Here is a 15,356-nt window from a genome sequence, read left to right as displayed (position 1 = left end):
TTTATAAAAAGGAAGGGAAACCCGGGGTTTGAATGTTATGGCTGATGGATAGCGGCATGGCATGGTTCAATGTGCTGAATGGGAAATGACTCCTTAATTCACGATATTCATGTAAAAGGTAATTACTTGCATTGATCTTTAATATTAACTTGAATTTGTTGGATAGATTATCAAGTAGAAAATATTTCTTTTCATGCACGAGATGTATAGTAAATTGAGTCCTGAAGTTGGCTGCCTAGCGGCCAGTGGCCTAGTAGCGGCTCAGCGGCCTGGCGGCGTGAAGTTGCGGCCCAGTGGCCTGAACTAAGTGTTGTTGAGAAGTTTGTCGACTCATAGTTAATTTTCAAGTCATTTTAAAGTTACTATAAGGAAAGAAAGAAAAAAATGCATATTCATAAAAGAATAGCCTGGCAACCTAAAATTTTACAGTTGTAGAAATTTTATTAAACAATAAAAACGGCACATTGTGAAGTTCTTTTGACATTTCTAGATATTAAAGCAGCGCGCCTCCAAATTCACGCTAATTTTCATAATTTTTTTTAAAATGTATTTGAATGTATAATTATTGCGAAATAACCAAAAGGAAGCAATTTGCACATTATCAAATAGCATCTACAACCCAAGCAAAAATTACCAAAAGTTGTCAAAATATGCATAAATAGTCCTTACTGCATTAAGAACATGTAACGGAGTAGAAATGTAGTTGTAAATATTGGAAAATCAGTAATTAATCGCACATTACATGTAAAATATTACTTGAAATCTTGAATCATTCTACTTTTCCTAAAATCATAGTACAATATTTCTCAAGTTAGATTTTATTGAAATATTTTGACTCATCTGGAGGCATGCAGCTTTAAAAATATATATATATATATAAAACAAACAGGGAATCATAAAAGAACTTTTTGATTATTTTATCTTTTTTGTGAAGTTTGCGGCCTAGCGGCCTATCGGACTCAAGTCCACTCAAGCTAATTTGTTGTTTCTTATATGACTTTCCTCCTATTTTAACATCCGTACGACAATTTTTTTTTCGTGTTTAACATTGTCAAATTCTAAACATTGATTAAATATGCCGTTTTAATTAGTTATAATCCAAAGTTTTTCTAAAGTATTTAAATTGATTGATAATGTTAACGAATTAAAGAGAAGTTGAAATTGTCGATCATATTTGTTAATGAATTAAGCAATACATAATAAACAAGGGCCAATTATCATTAAATAATAAGAAATTGAAACTTCTACTTCCTTCAATATATGTATATAAAAGATAAAGGATTCGAACCGACGATCTTGTTTGCAGTGTCTTTGGTCTGTTTAAAGGCACCTCAGTTTTTCCACGTTTTGCGGGAAGTGACCTGATTTAAAGTGCTACGTTGTGTTTGTCAAGTTTTGTTTGTTTCCCTTTTAGAAATCTTTAGCTAATAGTCTCTTTATCTAAGTTACTTCATTTTATTTTTCCGTTTGATCGTCTTACAGCCTATGTATTTTGATGACCAAAACCGTTTTATTTGAAAAGGTCAATGGTTCTACCAAGCAATTTTTTTTTCCAGAGATAATTGTCCCCAAACATATGCTGTATTGTGCGACTGCATAGCATCATCGGCATGCTACAACGCATGCATATCGTTTCATTTAGTAATTTTGTATTGAAGGAAAGGCGGCATAAGAAATTGAGATTTAAGTCTGTCACATAGCATTCAATGCCCGGTCGTGAGCATAAAAAAAAGAAAAAAAAGTCTGAAAACAGCAATTTGCATATTTCTAAATTAAAGAAAATACGAATATTGCCGCGATAAAGTTATGCTCACATTTCCTAGGTTAACCGTTTGTAACAGCACCTTGCGTTCTGCGGTTATCTCTTATATTGGTGTTAATGGGCGTGCGCCCTTAACCGTTTAGAGGGGGCCTGTGACCATGCGGTCGGCCAGTAAGCCATGTCCATAAATTTGTCTGTGTCTTATTTTGGACAGGGTTGCAAAAAAATCAACTTGCCGGCCGACGCCTTTTAAGTGGCTAGTCGAAAGTTGAAGGAGCAGCATTTGATAGGTACGTGTAGGTCCGTACATATCGCTTTCGCCGCGTTTGTCTTTGCTACATACCTCTAACACACGGCTTTGTTGAAACAGACATGTAAGTCCCCCTGTCTTTCCGGTCCGATGCTCAGCTCAGACTCTTTTGTGGATGGCGTTTAAAATATATGTATTTGTAGTAATATGTACTACAACACCTTCTCCCCTTTTTGTTTCTGTTTGGTTGTTTGAGCAATTTTTTTTATTTATTTATTTTTTTTTTTTTTTTTTTTTTCTTGACATGCAAAATGTTTATATCTCGTACTTGTTCCGCCTTTCCTTCAGTATAGATGATAATTTACTTCTCTCGCTTTTCCTTCATTTTCACTGATGCATATTTAATCATATTTTATTGCTTGAAAACATGTACATGTAACATAGAGATTACATTAATACAAAACAGAATACAATAAATACCGAATAAGGAAACATGTATGTTAACAGTTTGAAGCAAAATGGGTTGGGCCACAAGTTTTACCAACATTAATGAAGGCCCTTCCAGGCAAGTTTAAATAACAAAATGTTCATTAGAAAGATACAAAACTTGTTTATGTAATTAATGTGTTAGGCGAAGAAACAAGAAAATATATGTTTTTTGCGCGCATCATCAGAGCAATATTTACAGTTTGCTTCTATATATATATCTTTATTGATTTAAAAGTATTTAGATGACAATATTTATGAGAAAAAAAACAACAACAACAAAAAAAATTGATATGAGTTTTAAATATCATGAAATAGAAAAAAAATACACATTCTAAAAACATTCAAACTTTCTGTTCACCTTTCCTCTGAAGAAAAAAAAACAAAACAAAAAAAAAAAACAGGTTTCGCCTCCATTTCCGTTACTGGACCAGCATTAAAAAATAGAAACACGGAGTTATATTTAATTATCTATTAAGATATATTAAGTTCTAAAACGATTTCGTATTCTTTATATATTTTGAACATGCCCAAAGATAATGTCATTATCGTCAGGCGACAATTTATCAATTCCAAACAGCAGTTTCTTTACACTTAAAGGATGATATGGGCGGGTATTAATGAATAATTGATGGCGAAGTTGATGAAATAACGGACATTTGAAAAAAATAGTGTTCTGCATCCTCTATGGTATATCCACGGTCACATTTTTGATTATCACGTAAGTGGTTGTAAAATAAGTCGGAGTTTAGGTTACTACATTTATTACGTATTCTTGCATGATGGACCTTGAAAATCTTTCACCAGAAATGAAGAATGGGGGGGAACTATTGGGGGTTTAAATTTTTTCTTTAGATTACTTTTAAAAGCTGATAATGAGTCTACAGTACGAGGGAATTTGAGGTGTCCAAATTGTTCCAAAGTTTTGATAGAATGAAGGTATTGTAGATTTAGCATAGATTTTCAGGCGGCCGGCGTTGCCCATAGTAGCATAGTCAGAATGTTTTCTCAAATTGTATGGTATTTGCTTTCTAAAACGGTATTTTCCCAATGGAAAAAGGTTTCATATTTTCAGGGTAGTCGAGATCAGGACTGGTGTCCAATAAAGCATTTTACCATTTCAGCGCAGGAGTTATGAAAAAATTAATAAAAAAATAATATTAGGAAAACCCAAAGGCATCAACTGTATCAAATCTTTACATTTTCCTTTCGCAAATACTGCATTTTCCTATGAAAATCATTAGTGGCGAATTTCATTTGTTGAAAATATTAAGTGGCCCTCAACACATAAAATGTGCATTTCGGTATTTGATAAAAAATGTTGTCGTCAAGAAATATCTCATTGATAAGAGATTTAATGGGAGCAATTTGCCCCGATTTCTCTTTAGCTTTGTTATTGTTTTACTCTTGTAAAATGCCACGCCGCTTTATATTCTTAATCGTTGACCTCTTTGCGGCAAGTCCAAGCAGAGTTTAGCATTTTCAGAGCTTATTATGATAGTTTACAGCACTTTGCGTTGCTATGTAGCTTTCCATGCATTTAGCTGGGAGCTGTCTTTCATATTTTTCTCATTCATATTTCATATTTTTTGACGATGATATTTGTTTTCACCAAAAAAGCACAATAAAGTCACGGCCTTATTCCAATCATTCTGTGTTCTGTTTATTTTATTCACATTTGACTATTTATAAAACAGTTATGTTTTCTTCTGGGAAATATAACTATTTGTATTAGAAGTGTTTGCGCAGTTCCAGACGGTGCTATATCTGCAATGTAAAGATATGTGCACGATGATCTTTGGTTCTACCGTTTTAATAGCTTAGAAATGCTACTATTGGTTCTACATTCATACGTATCTGCTATATATGGTTTTGTTCATTTATAAAGAAATTGCGTCATCTTAGACCCCATATCTTTCAATGAAAGATACCTCAGCAATAACTAAAGTTCCGTCTGCTTTCGAACCTTGTCGCTGGAAAGCTACTTAGTAGTAAGAATACCCGTTAATAAATTAAGTAGATTTATCTTCTTTTTGAGAAATAAATCCCGTTTAATTTTTGACGGGTGCATATGTGTAATTGCCTCAAAACCCATCCGTGTGAAACGGTAAAACATTCCGATAAAACTGGTTTTCGTAAGTTTACCAAGCACGAGTTTTTCGTGCGTACATTGTAAAGGCTGCGCATTTAAAGTTTAAAATTTGACGTGGAAACATCGCTTATTAAACATCCCACCCTCCCTTCCCATGTGTTATTTGTATTTCAATTTTACATAAACATGTTCTGCTGCCGATGTTTATATTTTCAGCTTGAATCCAGTCGGTTTTTCATTACTTCCCGTTCAGCCAATGCCATGCCGCTCCATCGACACGTGTGCTTGAATTTGATGTCCAGTAATTACAGTCTACAGAAAACATTTTATCCCACGTATTTAGTGTTTGAAATGTGTTGACACTCAAAGTAATAATTGGATGCTCTACGTCTGATTAAAACAAACTTTGTTGTAGAAATTAACAGTTGTAATTTGGAACATTACTCGATACTTAAAAATAATTTAAATTAAAATATTTATTAGTATTAACAATAATTAATTGAGCTAAATGATTAAAATGGTGCCTTTTTATATATTTTCTAATGCTTAAATGAATTTGCAAGGATGCGACCCGACATTTTTGTGGTATGGACATTGACAAAACGGGTACAGGTTTCCTATTTTTTCCCACTGGGTTTTATTTGGTTTTTCCTGGGCGAGTCGACCACAATTTGCAAGTTTCATGGTATAGGCGGAAATCAAAATGTTTTTATTTTTACTGTTTTCACATACCTAACTTTATTTGATCATATCTGAAAACTAGAATATATCTTTCATAATGCAAATACGTTTGTATACTAGTAATTGATACATTAGTGTGTTAAATCCAGTCGTGACTTTTATATAGTATTACTGTAACTTCTCTAAGTCAAATTATATTCAAAGACTTTTCATTATCATTGCGAATATCTCATTGATAAGAGATTTAATGGGAGCAATTTGCCCCGATTTCTCTTTAGCTTTGTTATTGTTTTACTCTTGTAAAATGCCACGCCGCTTTATATTTCTTAATCGTTGACCTCTTTGGCGCAAGTCCAAGCAGAGTTTAGCATTTTCAGAGCTTATTCATAGTTTACAGCACTTTGCGTTGCTATGTAGCTTTTCATGCATTTAGCTGGGAGCTTGTCTTTCATATTTTTCTCATTCATTTCATATTTTTTGACGATGATATTTGTTTTCACCCAAAAGCACAATAAAGTCACGGCCTTATTCCAATCATTCTGTGTTCTGTTATTTTATTCACATTTGACTATTTATAAAAACAGTTATGTTTTTTATTCTGGAAATATAACTATTTGTATTAGAAGTGTTGCGCAGTTCCAGACGGTGCTATATTCGCAATGTAAAGATATGTGCATGATGATTCTTTGGTTCTACCGTTTTAATAGCTTAGAAATGCTACTATTGGTTCTACATTCATACGTATCTGCTATATATGGTTTTGTTCATTTATAAAGAAATTGCGTCATCTTAGACCCCATATCTTTCAACGAAAGATATCTCAGCAATAACTAAAGTTCCGTCTGCTTTCGAACCTTGTCGCTGGAAATCTACTTAGTAGTAAGAATACCCGTTAATAAATTAAAAGTGTATTTCACAGAAGTGGCAACAAATTTGTTAAAAGAGTTGGTTAATAAAAATCATAATGTAATTGACAACAAACAAAACATCTGATCTACGTCCGATAAAACAAAAGCTTAATAGTTTTCAAGGACAGCAAAACAACTGAGAAAATGTTGTGAAAACCTGAAAGTGAAAACCTGAAAGACTGGGTGAGGAAAGGGAAGCTTAAAAATGTTACATTTCAAAAACGTGAACTTTATTTTGAAAATAGCATCTAATTTTAATGTCAATGTAGACAATTATGTTGTCATCTCACAATAGATCTTTTTAACAAGACTGTTTCATTTAAACCTTTATCGTTTGTAATTGCAAATATCATTTCTTTCAGATTGTGTACATTAAACACATTTATCCATGTTAAACACGTGTGATTGGCAAATAAAACTCTCTCCTTTTTGTATTACTGTCAAAGTAATTATAATACTATTTGGCAATTTATTTTCAGATAGTTGCTTTTTAAATAAATCAAATAAAAAAGTATGTGTATTACTAAAAGAACAATATTCGTAAAACGGCATCAGCTGCCAATATATAAATTGTGCACACTCCATCCTCTTCAAAAATCAACTGCTAAAGTTGATTAAAAGGAATTATTCCTATCCCTAAGTATAAGTCATTTGCGTTATACAAACATAATGTTAAAACGCGCTAAAATAGCGCCACGCTATAGGTGCGTGAATGAAAAAATTATTCTTATGCACTTTAAACAGTCCTTTGTTTTGGGTGTGTGATAAATAGAATATTATATTCGTGTAGGTTCATTTATGAATTTATTGAACTCCTTAACCTGTTTAAAAAATTCAGTTTAAATTCTTTCAGTTCCCGTATAATATCTATTTAAATGTATATGGGATCAAAATGATTCAAAATCGATACTCAAATCAAAGTGGTATTCAGTATAATTTTATCAAGAACATTTCAAGGTGCCTCCTCTCAAAAATTCTCAACTTACCTTAGTTTAATTGAAACTGACTTTATAATGTGAATACCGCTTTACTGAAAACTTGAGGACTGTCTTGACCGTTAGGCAACAACATGTATATGGGATGTTTTCAATGAGGGCTAGTGCAATTTTCGATTCTGATTACAGGCCTAAAAGTTACAGCAGAGTTACTTATAAAAATATTGCTGAAATCGTTTGAGGATATATAAAATGTCACGTGGGCGGGTTACCTGTATAGAGGTGTTAAAATTTAATTGCAATACATTTTCAGTTAGCTATTGAAGTTATAATGTATATAGGACTTCCAAAAACATTTATTATTCAGAGCGGACGCTATGGTGCAGTGGTAACACTGTCTGCCTACCAACCAAGGGGTCGTGAGTTCGATCCCCCGCTACTCCACTAAAATTGCACAGAGACTAAACGACAGAGACTAAACGGTTAATGACATACAGATACAGACTAAACTTACCAGACTGACCTAACGGAAAAGAGACAGAACAGAACCAACAGCAAAAGACATTCAAAAGAGACGTCATCCGGCTGAGAACATAACAGAACAGACCAAACAGATGAACAAAACACAAGAACATCGATACATACAATAGACAACAGTAAATGGGAACAGCTAGCGAAACAACGAGGACTACAAGAACAACAATAACACAAGAACTAACGGAATACATAAAAACGGAAAATGTTAACAAGTACAGACAGCAAGAGACTAAAACGCAGCAACTAAATACGCTGTACATAACACATCTAAGCAGACAAGGAAAATCAAAAGAAAACATAACCAGACCCTAAAATGGAGAAATTGAGTTCAATACCCAGCTACTAATGACTAAGATGGATCAAAAAGAAGGAACAGCCATACGGACCATACAAAAAAGAACAAGTTCCTCTGACAGCAAGACACAGAAAGGACCTGTTAGTTAGAAGAACTTTCCAAATCATAGTTAAAGTAAACAGACAAGGAAGCACTAGACTAGTAAACAAATGGGAAAGACACTATCAAGACTTCAAGGCTTACAAAACCAAAACAGAGATCTCTAAAGACTACTAAACGAATTGAAAATACAAAAAAAAACAATGACTTAATTCTACAAAAGACAAGACACGAAACGTACCAAACAAAAGACAATAAATGGAATAAGGCACAAGGAGACCGTTACAGACAAGAGAAGACTTAACAGAATAAGACCGATAATAGGAAACCTGAAACGGGTACAACGGAAAATACAACACAACACAGTCCAATGAAAAGCACACACTGAAAAGCACTCACTACTACGGGGAACGTAAATCACAAAACATTATACACAAAATGGAAAAGACAATAAGAGACTGAATGCAATAGACGGCAGGACAGTAAACCGTAGATAACAAGACAATCAGAAAAAACAGTGAACAATAAAAGAAGAAATCAACGTTGCAGGCATAACAGACCAACACACAGACATAACAGACAAGAAAAAACAGAAAACGAGGACCGATATAATAGAAGAACTAACTAACGATACGCAACATTTCACCATTAAGAACAACAAATACAGACAATTAAGAAACAGCGTCCGGCTGAACAGAACATATAGTAAACCTTAAACGGAACAAAGACACATTGACAAGAAAAACAAACAATTAAAACGAAAAAACACACAAAATAAGAACGGACTCAATAAAACATAAAATTAAAGAAGTAATATTCAAATAGCTAGAAACTTTACTTACATTTACATTAATTTGAAGACATTACATTTTCATATACATGTTCTTAGTGCAGATGTGATTTTTACGTTCGTTAAGTGTGTATGTTTTTGCTTTTCTGATGGCACGAGAAATTTTACCGATTCGCCTGCTATCATCTTATATATAGACTTATATAGAATAAAATATAAAAAGCCATGATCGTATTTAACATACAGAATCCCCGAGAAATAGCTACCTGTTATATATGTCAAAAGGTTTTTCTTACTAATTAAGTTAAGTATATCTTACAATCTTTTCTAAAAATAATAATAATTAAATACATGAACATAACCTTAAGCTAAATTAAGTATTACAAAAACTTTGATTTTTCCGTATAGACATTAATTTTTTTATCCTTGATAGGTATTGTGATTTCTGCATTTTATGTTAACTTTGATAATATACATGTATTTCAATCATAAGTTTAATTTAATATACCGCTCATTACATAAGGCACAATCTAAGGAATATAACGTTGTGTTTTTTCCTTTAATTACGAGAAGCATCACAAATATGTTTTATCACTTTTCACCAAATTTCTAATACGTTGAAGATCCATTGTTATTCGTGAATAAGGCTATATATAGAGTTATCTTTCTTCAATTAAACAAATGGACACAGCAAACAAAAAAAATGTTTTATTTTATATAACATAAAATGCAATGTATATATTATAATAAATAGAAAATATTTGCAATTTTCCAAGATATACCTGTAATGTAGTCAACCTCTCTCTCTATTGTCAGAAAAGGACAAGAAACATTTCCTAAAATTTTAGTAAACAACCGTAAGCATTGGAATTTATTCACCACACAGAACATTATATTAGATTTAACAACATATGCAACCAGTTTTCACTTTGCATATGTCATAAAAAAACATAAACGACTAATAATTTGACACTATTATAAAGCATATATTTTTTTTGTTTTTTCTTTTTTTCTTTTACACAATAGTTTGTCATTTTGCAAAAGGCTTTAATCAAAAGCAATGATAAAAATTTCTGAATTAAAAATCTCCATTACTATCGTTCACATTGGCATACATACAATGGAAATTTTGCATTCTTGTATGTAATTCAATATACACAGAAGATATACATAGAAGAAGGACACATCTAATATGTATGAATAAGAATGCAATAAACATGCATTGATTAATAACATTCAGATATAAACATGTCCTTGAGATACATATACTTTTGGCGGATATTCACCGCCATAAAAATCAACCTACATTAAGTATAATTCATATAGTACATCTGTGCCATTCGTGTTTTCGTCCCGTTGCTGAAACCGAAAGTATAAAACGTCTACCTGTTATCATTAATTCGGATTTGTTAAAATTTTATTATTTTTTTAATTGGGCATTTTTAAATAGATTGTTACTTTCGGATATATTTGCAATCATAATTTTAGCAAAATAGACTTTATTTTCCTATATGCATGTCAAAAATATACATTCGTTGTACATTATCAAAGATCGCACGCTTTGTGTTTGTTTACATCCAAAACCACGTGGTAGAACTATTTTCAATCCGTATTAAGTCCGAGATTATTATAAAAAATAGCCGAGGATGTTCCGATTGCCCTTCTGTAAAATGCATATCCCGTTTTCGTAAGTTTGCGACCCCATCTGAAAGCAAAACATTTCTGGACCCACGCCTGTACTGTATCATTCTTTTCCTGCATGTTTAAGACAGCATGTGCATGATTGAACTAATAGGATTTACTTAAGTAATATGTCGCATTATCGCTAGTTATATCCCGTTTTAATAACAGTCAATGACTTGCGTACGTTATTGTATGATTACTAGAATAATGTGCCGATATTCTCACTGTATGAATTACGTTTATAATAAGTTTACATTTTAGAAAAACCGGGAAAGGTAGATCCTTTGAGAGCATACAAAAAGAAAATAAGACGTGAAAAAATCGCAAATTACGTTAATTTGATTTTGTTAAATTGCTTTCTTGCACTTAGAATAAGGAAAATATAATTTTCAAGTTGATGAAAACATAATAATGTAGAGTTGAAAAAAATATACATGAAAATGGTTGCTCTTTGAGTAAAAAAGAAAATAATTATTTAATATTGAAGAAGATTTGCAATCAGATAATATGAACACCACGATTCTCCAATGAAATTCGACATTACAAATGTGCAGCAACATGATTTTGTTGTGTGTGTTATACATAAATCAGTACATACCGACTATATCAAATTGAAAAAAAAAATGGTAAAGAGATAAATAGATATACTGCAGAAAATCAAAGAATTATTTGTGTTATACAATATGTCACCGGAACAATACAGATTTTATCTTAACAAGAATTGCTGTTAAATTAAACGTAAACCATCTGCTGTGCATATAAGACTATTGATCCATCCCATCCCAAAGAAAATTCACGAGAAGTCGAGACATAATTAATAAAAGCAATGGGACCAAAGATCTCTTGTAACTTTAGTGTACTTTTTTGCAGAATCAGTGCGATATTTCTTATATACGGAATTAGTCGAATTTACCAAAATCATCAAGCGAGGAGCGAGAGAAATTTACCTGAACAGAATGTGAAAAAATTGACAGTAGAAAATACGTCACCATCCGTAAAGCAGCAGGAAATTGTCACAGAACTTTCAACATATTTAGGACCGGGGGCAGACGGAGATCAGATATATTTACCCGCCAACAGGGAGCATTATGAATATATAAGAAATAAATCTTTGCTACACGAGGTTAATAACTTTAATAGCGATTTAGTAGGACTGAAAAGAATACTTCCTGATCAAAGACCAGAAAAATGCAAAGATATACAATATCCTAGTGATTTACCGGAAGTCAGCATTGTCATCACTTTTCGCGAGGAGTCAGTTCCAAGTTTATTACGTACCGTTTACAGTGTGCTGGAAACTTCACCAGATCGTCTTATTAAAGAAGTAATCTTGGTGGATGATGGGTCAAAAGATGAATATTTGAAAGCGTCTGTTGAAATTCACGCGACAAACGTTGACAAAATAAAGCTTCTGAGAAATGAACAGACGCTTGGATTGATGAGAGCTAGACAAAGAGGCATTGAAGAAACCGGAAGTGACTACTTTATTGTTTTAGACGGACATATAGAGGTGACTCCAGGCTGGTTAGAGCCAATCCTTTACAGGTTGGTTCAAGAGCCAAATGCATTGCTAACGTCACATATCATGGTTCTGAACAAAGAAACGTTCGAAATATCAAGGGGAGATCACGATATAGCTTTTATGTTTTTCGATCAAATTACATTGAATGAATTATGGGTAAAATACACAAACGATTACCGGGCATATAGAAACGGAAGTGTGTCACCAATTCCATATGGCATTGTACCTGGCATGATGACGGCAATGAGAAAGAGCTTTTTCTTTGCAACTCGGTGGGTTTGATCCCGGCATGGAGATTTGGGGGGTTGAACATTGGAGTTGTCAGTAAAGACTGGTTATGTGGCGGGGTGGTTTGAAATGCTTCCCTGCTCTAAAAATCGGGCATATTTACAGAGCTGCTCCTTGGCAATCATTCCACCCACATCAGCGGTTGTGTCTAAAACATGATGCGTTTTCGCGCATGTCTGGGATGGACGGGTTATCTTCAAAAACTCGCTTTGCGCGTGCAACACAAGAGCAATTTAAGCCACTGGCCAGACCCGGGAGATTTGGAGGATCGACACAAAATTAGGCGAGAAAATAATTGTAAGCCATACCAGTATTATGTTGACAAAATTCAAAACATGACCCATAATTACGTCCCGAAATCACCACGGGTAACCGGTGTTGTTAGAAACGAGCAGACAAAAGCGTGTCTGGATCATGCAACAATTGATGGAAAGTTTGTTCTTATAACATATTCTTGTACCGGAGACTCAAACCAGTTTTTCGTATTGACTGAGGATAATAACATTCGAGTAGAAAGGTCGTGGCTATTGGTTATACCCGGTACAACCAAGCTAAAACTGGTTCGAGACATAACAGACTGGTCGGGACCAGAATTTCTATGGACTTTTGAGAACAATAGCATCATTAAGCATACTGTTACAGGAAAATGTTTAACAGAGAATGTTAGGCAGAATGTTACTTTAGAGGACTGTGTAAACTCTCGCAGTCAAATGTGGAAATGGCCATTGACGGCGTAAAGTTTCTAAACAAAAACTGCAAAGCACTAAACTATGGTGGCTGATATCTGCCATTTCGTGTCTTCAAAAGACGGAGGCGAAGACACGAAGGCACGACAATATGCTCACTTACCGTGTCTCCGCCTTCGACTTTTGAGTGCGCCGACACGAAAACACGATATATTGTAGTTGAAATAACAATATTTCAATGGGCGAAGACACGAGATTTTCGCCTTCTGCTTTTGAGGGGCGCAGACACGAAATGACAGAAATCAGCCACCATACTAAACTAATCAAATATGAATGTGAACGCTGCATCTCTGCATATGAGAGAAAATTAATGTTATATTAAGATATACTCATAATATCTAATGCAAAGTGAATTTGTATTTGTTTGGAATTTTCATCTAGTAAGCGCTTTCTTGTTATTTTTTCATTTCAATGTCGGAAGTTTAGAATTGACGGCGCCGGAGTCGGAAGTCCAACTCAGGTGCCCGCTCGAGCTAGAAATAATGCACGAAGGGTCACCTGAGGTCTTCGTCCACCAGTCAAGCAGGAAAGTCGTCATTTGACCTTACTGTGCCGCAGTGACTTATAACCCAACGAAAAAAACAAACAGAACAAAAGATATCTGTAAAAACTGTTTTGTGCAATATGTTATCTATTAAATGACAAAAAAGACATACCGAAGAACTTTAGAAAGAACGGTTCTGGTAAATGTCGGTCAAAGCAATTAAAGGGGCGTATACTGGAGTTTTTCGCTTTTGGAATAATAAATAAATGTAATGTTTTCTTAGATAACGTTTTTTTCTGTTTTAGTGACAGAAAAAAGCATGTGTACCTCTGAAACAATTACACATGCACGTTATCGCAGTTATAGGGAAATAACAAGACCTTTGGTCATTAATATTATCAATAACTATGGATTAACTTGCGATACATTCAGTCTAAATGTGAATTATGCTTGAAGAATGGACCATGTTTCAGTACAGGAGTACGCCAAAGCTAAACATTTACTATCCTCATATACACATTGACTACATTAATATACAAACTCTGCTTTTTGGTGATACAATATATAAGTTTCCATCGCGCCGTCAATTCTAAACAAAGTCATCATAATGTTATTTCGAATACAACTGTCCTGGTTAAAAACAATATCGATATATCGTTATTTTTTTCTGTCGATCGGTAATCGATAAATGTTTTTTAAGATATTTTTTTATTTATTAATTATGAAAATTCACCCAAAACATCACGGAAGCATTGGACATGTCACATAATTTTATTTAATGGCTCTGGTAATGTGTTAAATTATGCTTGTGGTGTTACGTTATGGACATATTTCATAGCAGTGGTGACAAAATATGGTCAGGTCAGAGAAAAAAAAACATGCAGTGGTGGGGATGGGGGCGATCATTTATAAACAACATACTTCATAATTGTATCAATAGATTAATAAACATCTTACTGAAATCGTGAAAAACCGGTATGAAAATGAAATATAGATAAAAGTGAGACTCGAAATATCGTTGTATCGTTAATATTTGTCATCTTATATCGATATATCGTCGATATGTCTTGGACTAAATTAATGAAAGCTCTAATAATAAGGAAAAGGAAGATGTACATGTTTCATCATTTTATTATATATCGTAAATTATCGAATTATTAAAATAATATATTTTATAAAAATATGAAAATGAATGTATAGTATGGTAAATGAACAATATTTACATATTTCTGTCTTTGTATAAAAATAGTAACAGACATACCGTAATTCCAAACGACATACATTTGTGTATATATACATGTATACAGGGGCGTCGATAAGGATATTAAGTAACAAAAATGTTTGACTAGAGTTACTTCCCCTGATATAAAGCACAATACAGGCACCGTATAATGTTACAAAAATACACAAGAAAAAATGAAAAGGTTTTGAAAACTTATTTAATTCTTTAATGTGCAAATTATAAGTATACAGACCTTTCTAATGATATAAAATATGAAACTGATTAATGAAAGATAACTTTGTAATTATTTATACATCTGCATCTAATCAGCCGCCATACCGTTTTCAAACTATTCACAAGTTACTTGTATGTCTTATCAGCAATCTGTTACTATTAATAGATTCTATAACACTAACATACAACGTGTAGTCACGGGATTCTTACAAAAGAACAGGGAGAATCTGTTTATAATTAGATAAAATAATGAAATATAATAAGTCTCATAAGATATAAACAACCAAATAATTTAAATGTGTCATTTCAAATAATCATTCATGATTTATCATCAATCATAAA

At 33.2% G+C, this 15,356-nt stretch overlaps 1 protein-coding gene across 1 annotated transcript; it reads left to right on the top strand.

Moving 5' to 3' along the window:
• The first annotated feature begins 11,261 nt into the window (after nucleotides 1-11,261).
• LOC132730864 (polypeptide N-acetylgalactosaminyltransferase 13-like) lies at nucleotides 11,262-13,065 on the top strand. The gene is made up of 2 exons (XM_060716937.1): nucleotides 11,262-12,312; nucleotides 12,567-13,065. The coding sequence occupies exons 1-2, from the start codon at nucleotides 11,345-11,347 to the stop codon at nucleotides 13,063-13,065; spliced, it is 1,467 nt and encodes a 488-aa protein (XP_060572920.1). The 5' UTR covers nucleotides 11,262-11,344.
• Nucleotides 13,066-15,356: the final 2,291 nt, after the last annotated feature.

The sequence above is a fragment of the Ruditapes philippinarum genome, unplaced genomic scaffold (assembly GCF_026571515.1).
Source record: "Ruditapes philippinarum isolate M1 unplaced genomic scaffold, ASM2657151v2 ctg8838_1_1_1_1, whole genome shotgun sequence".
NCBI lineage: Eukaryota > Metazoa > Mollusca > Bivalvia > Venerida > Veneridae > Ruditapes > Ruditapes philippinarum.
This window is presented reverse-complemented; position numbering and strand designations above follow the sequence as displayed.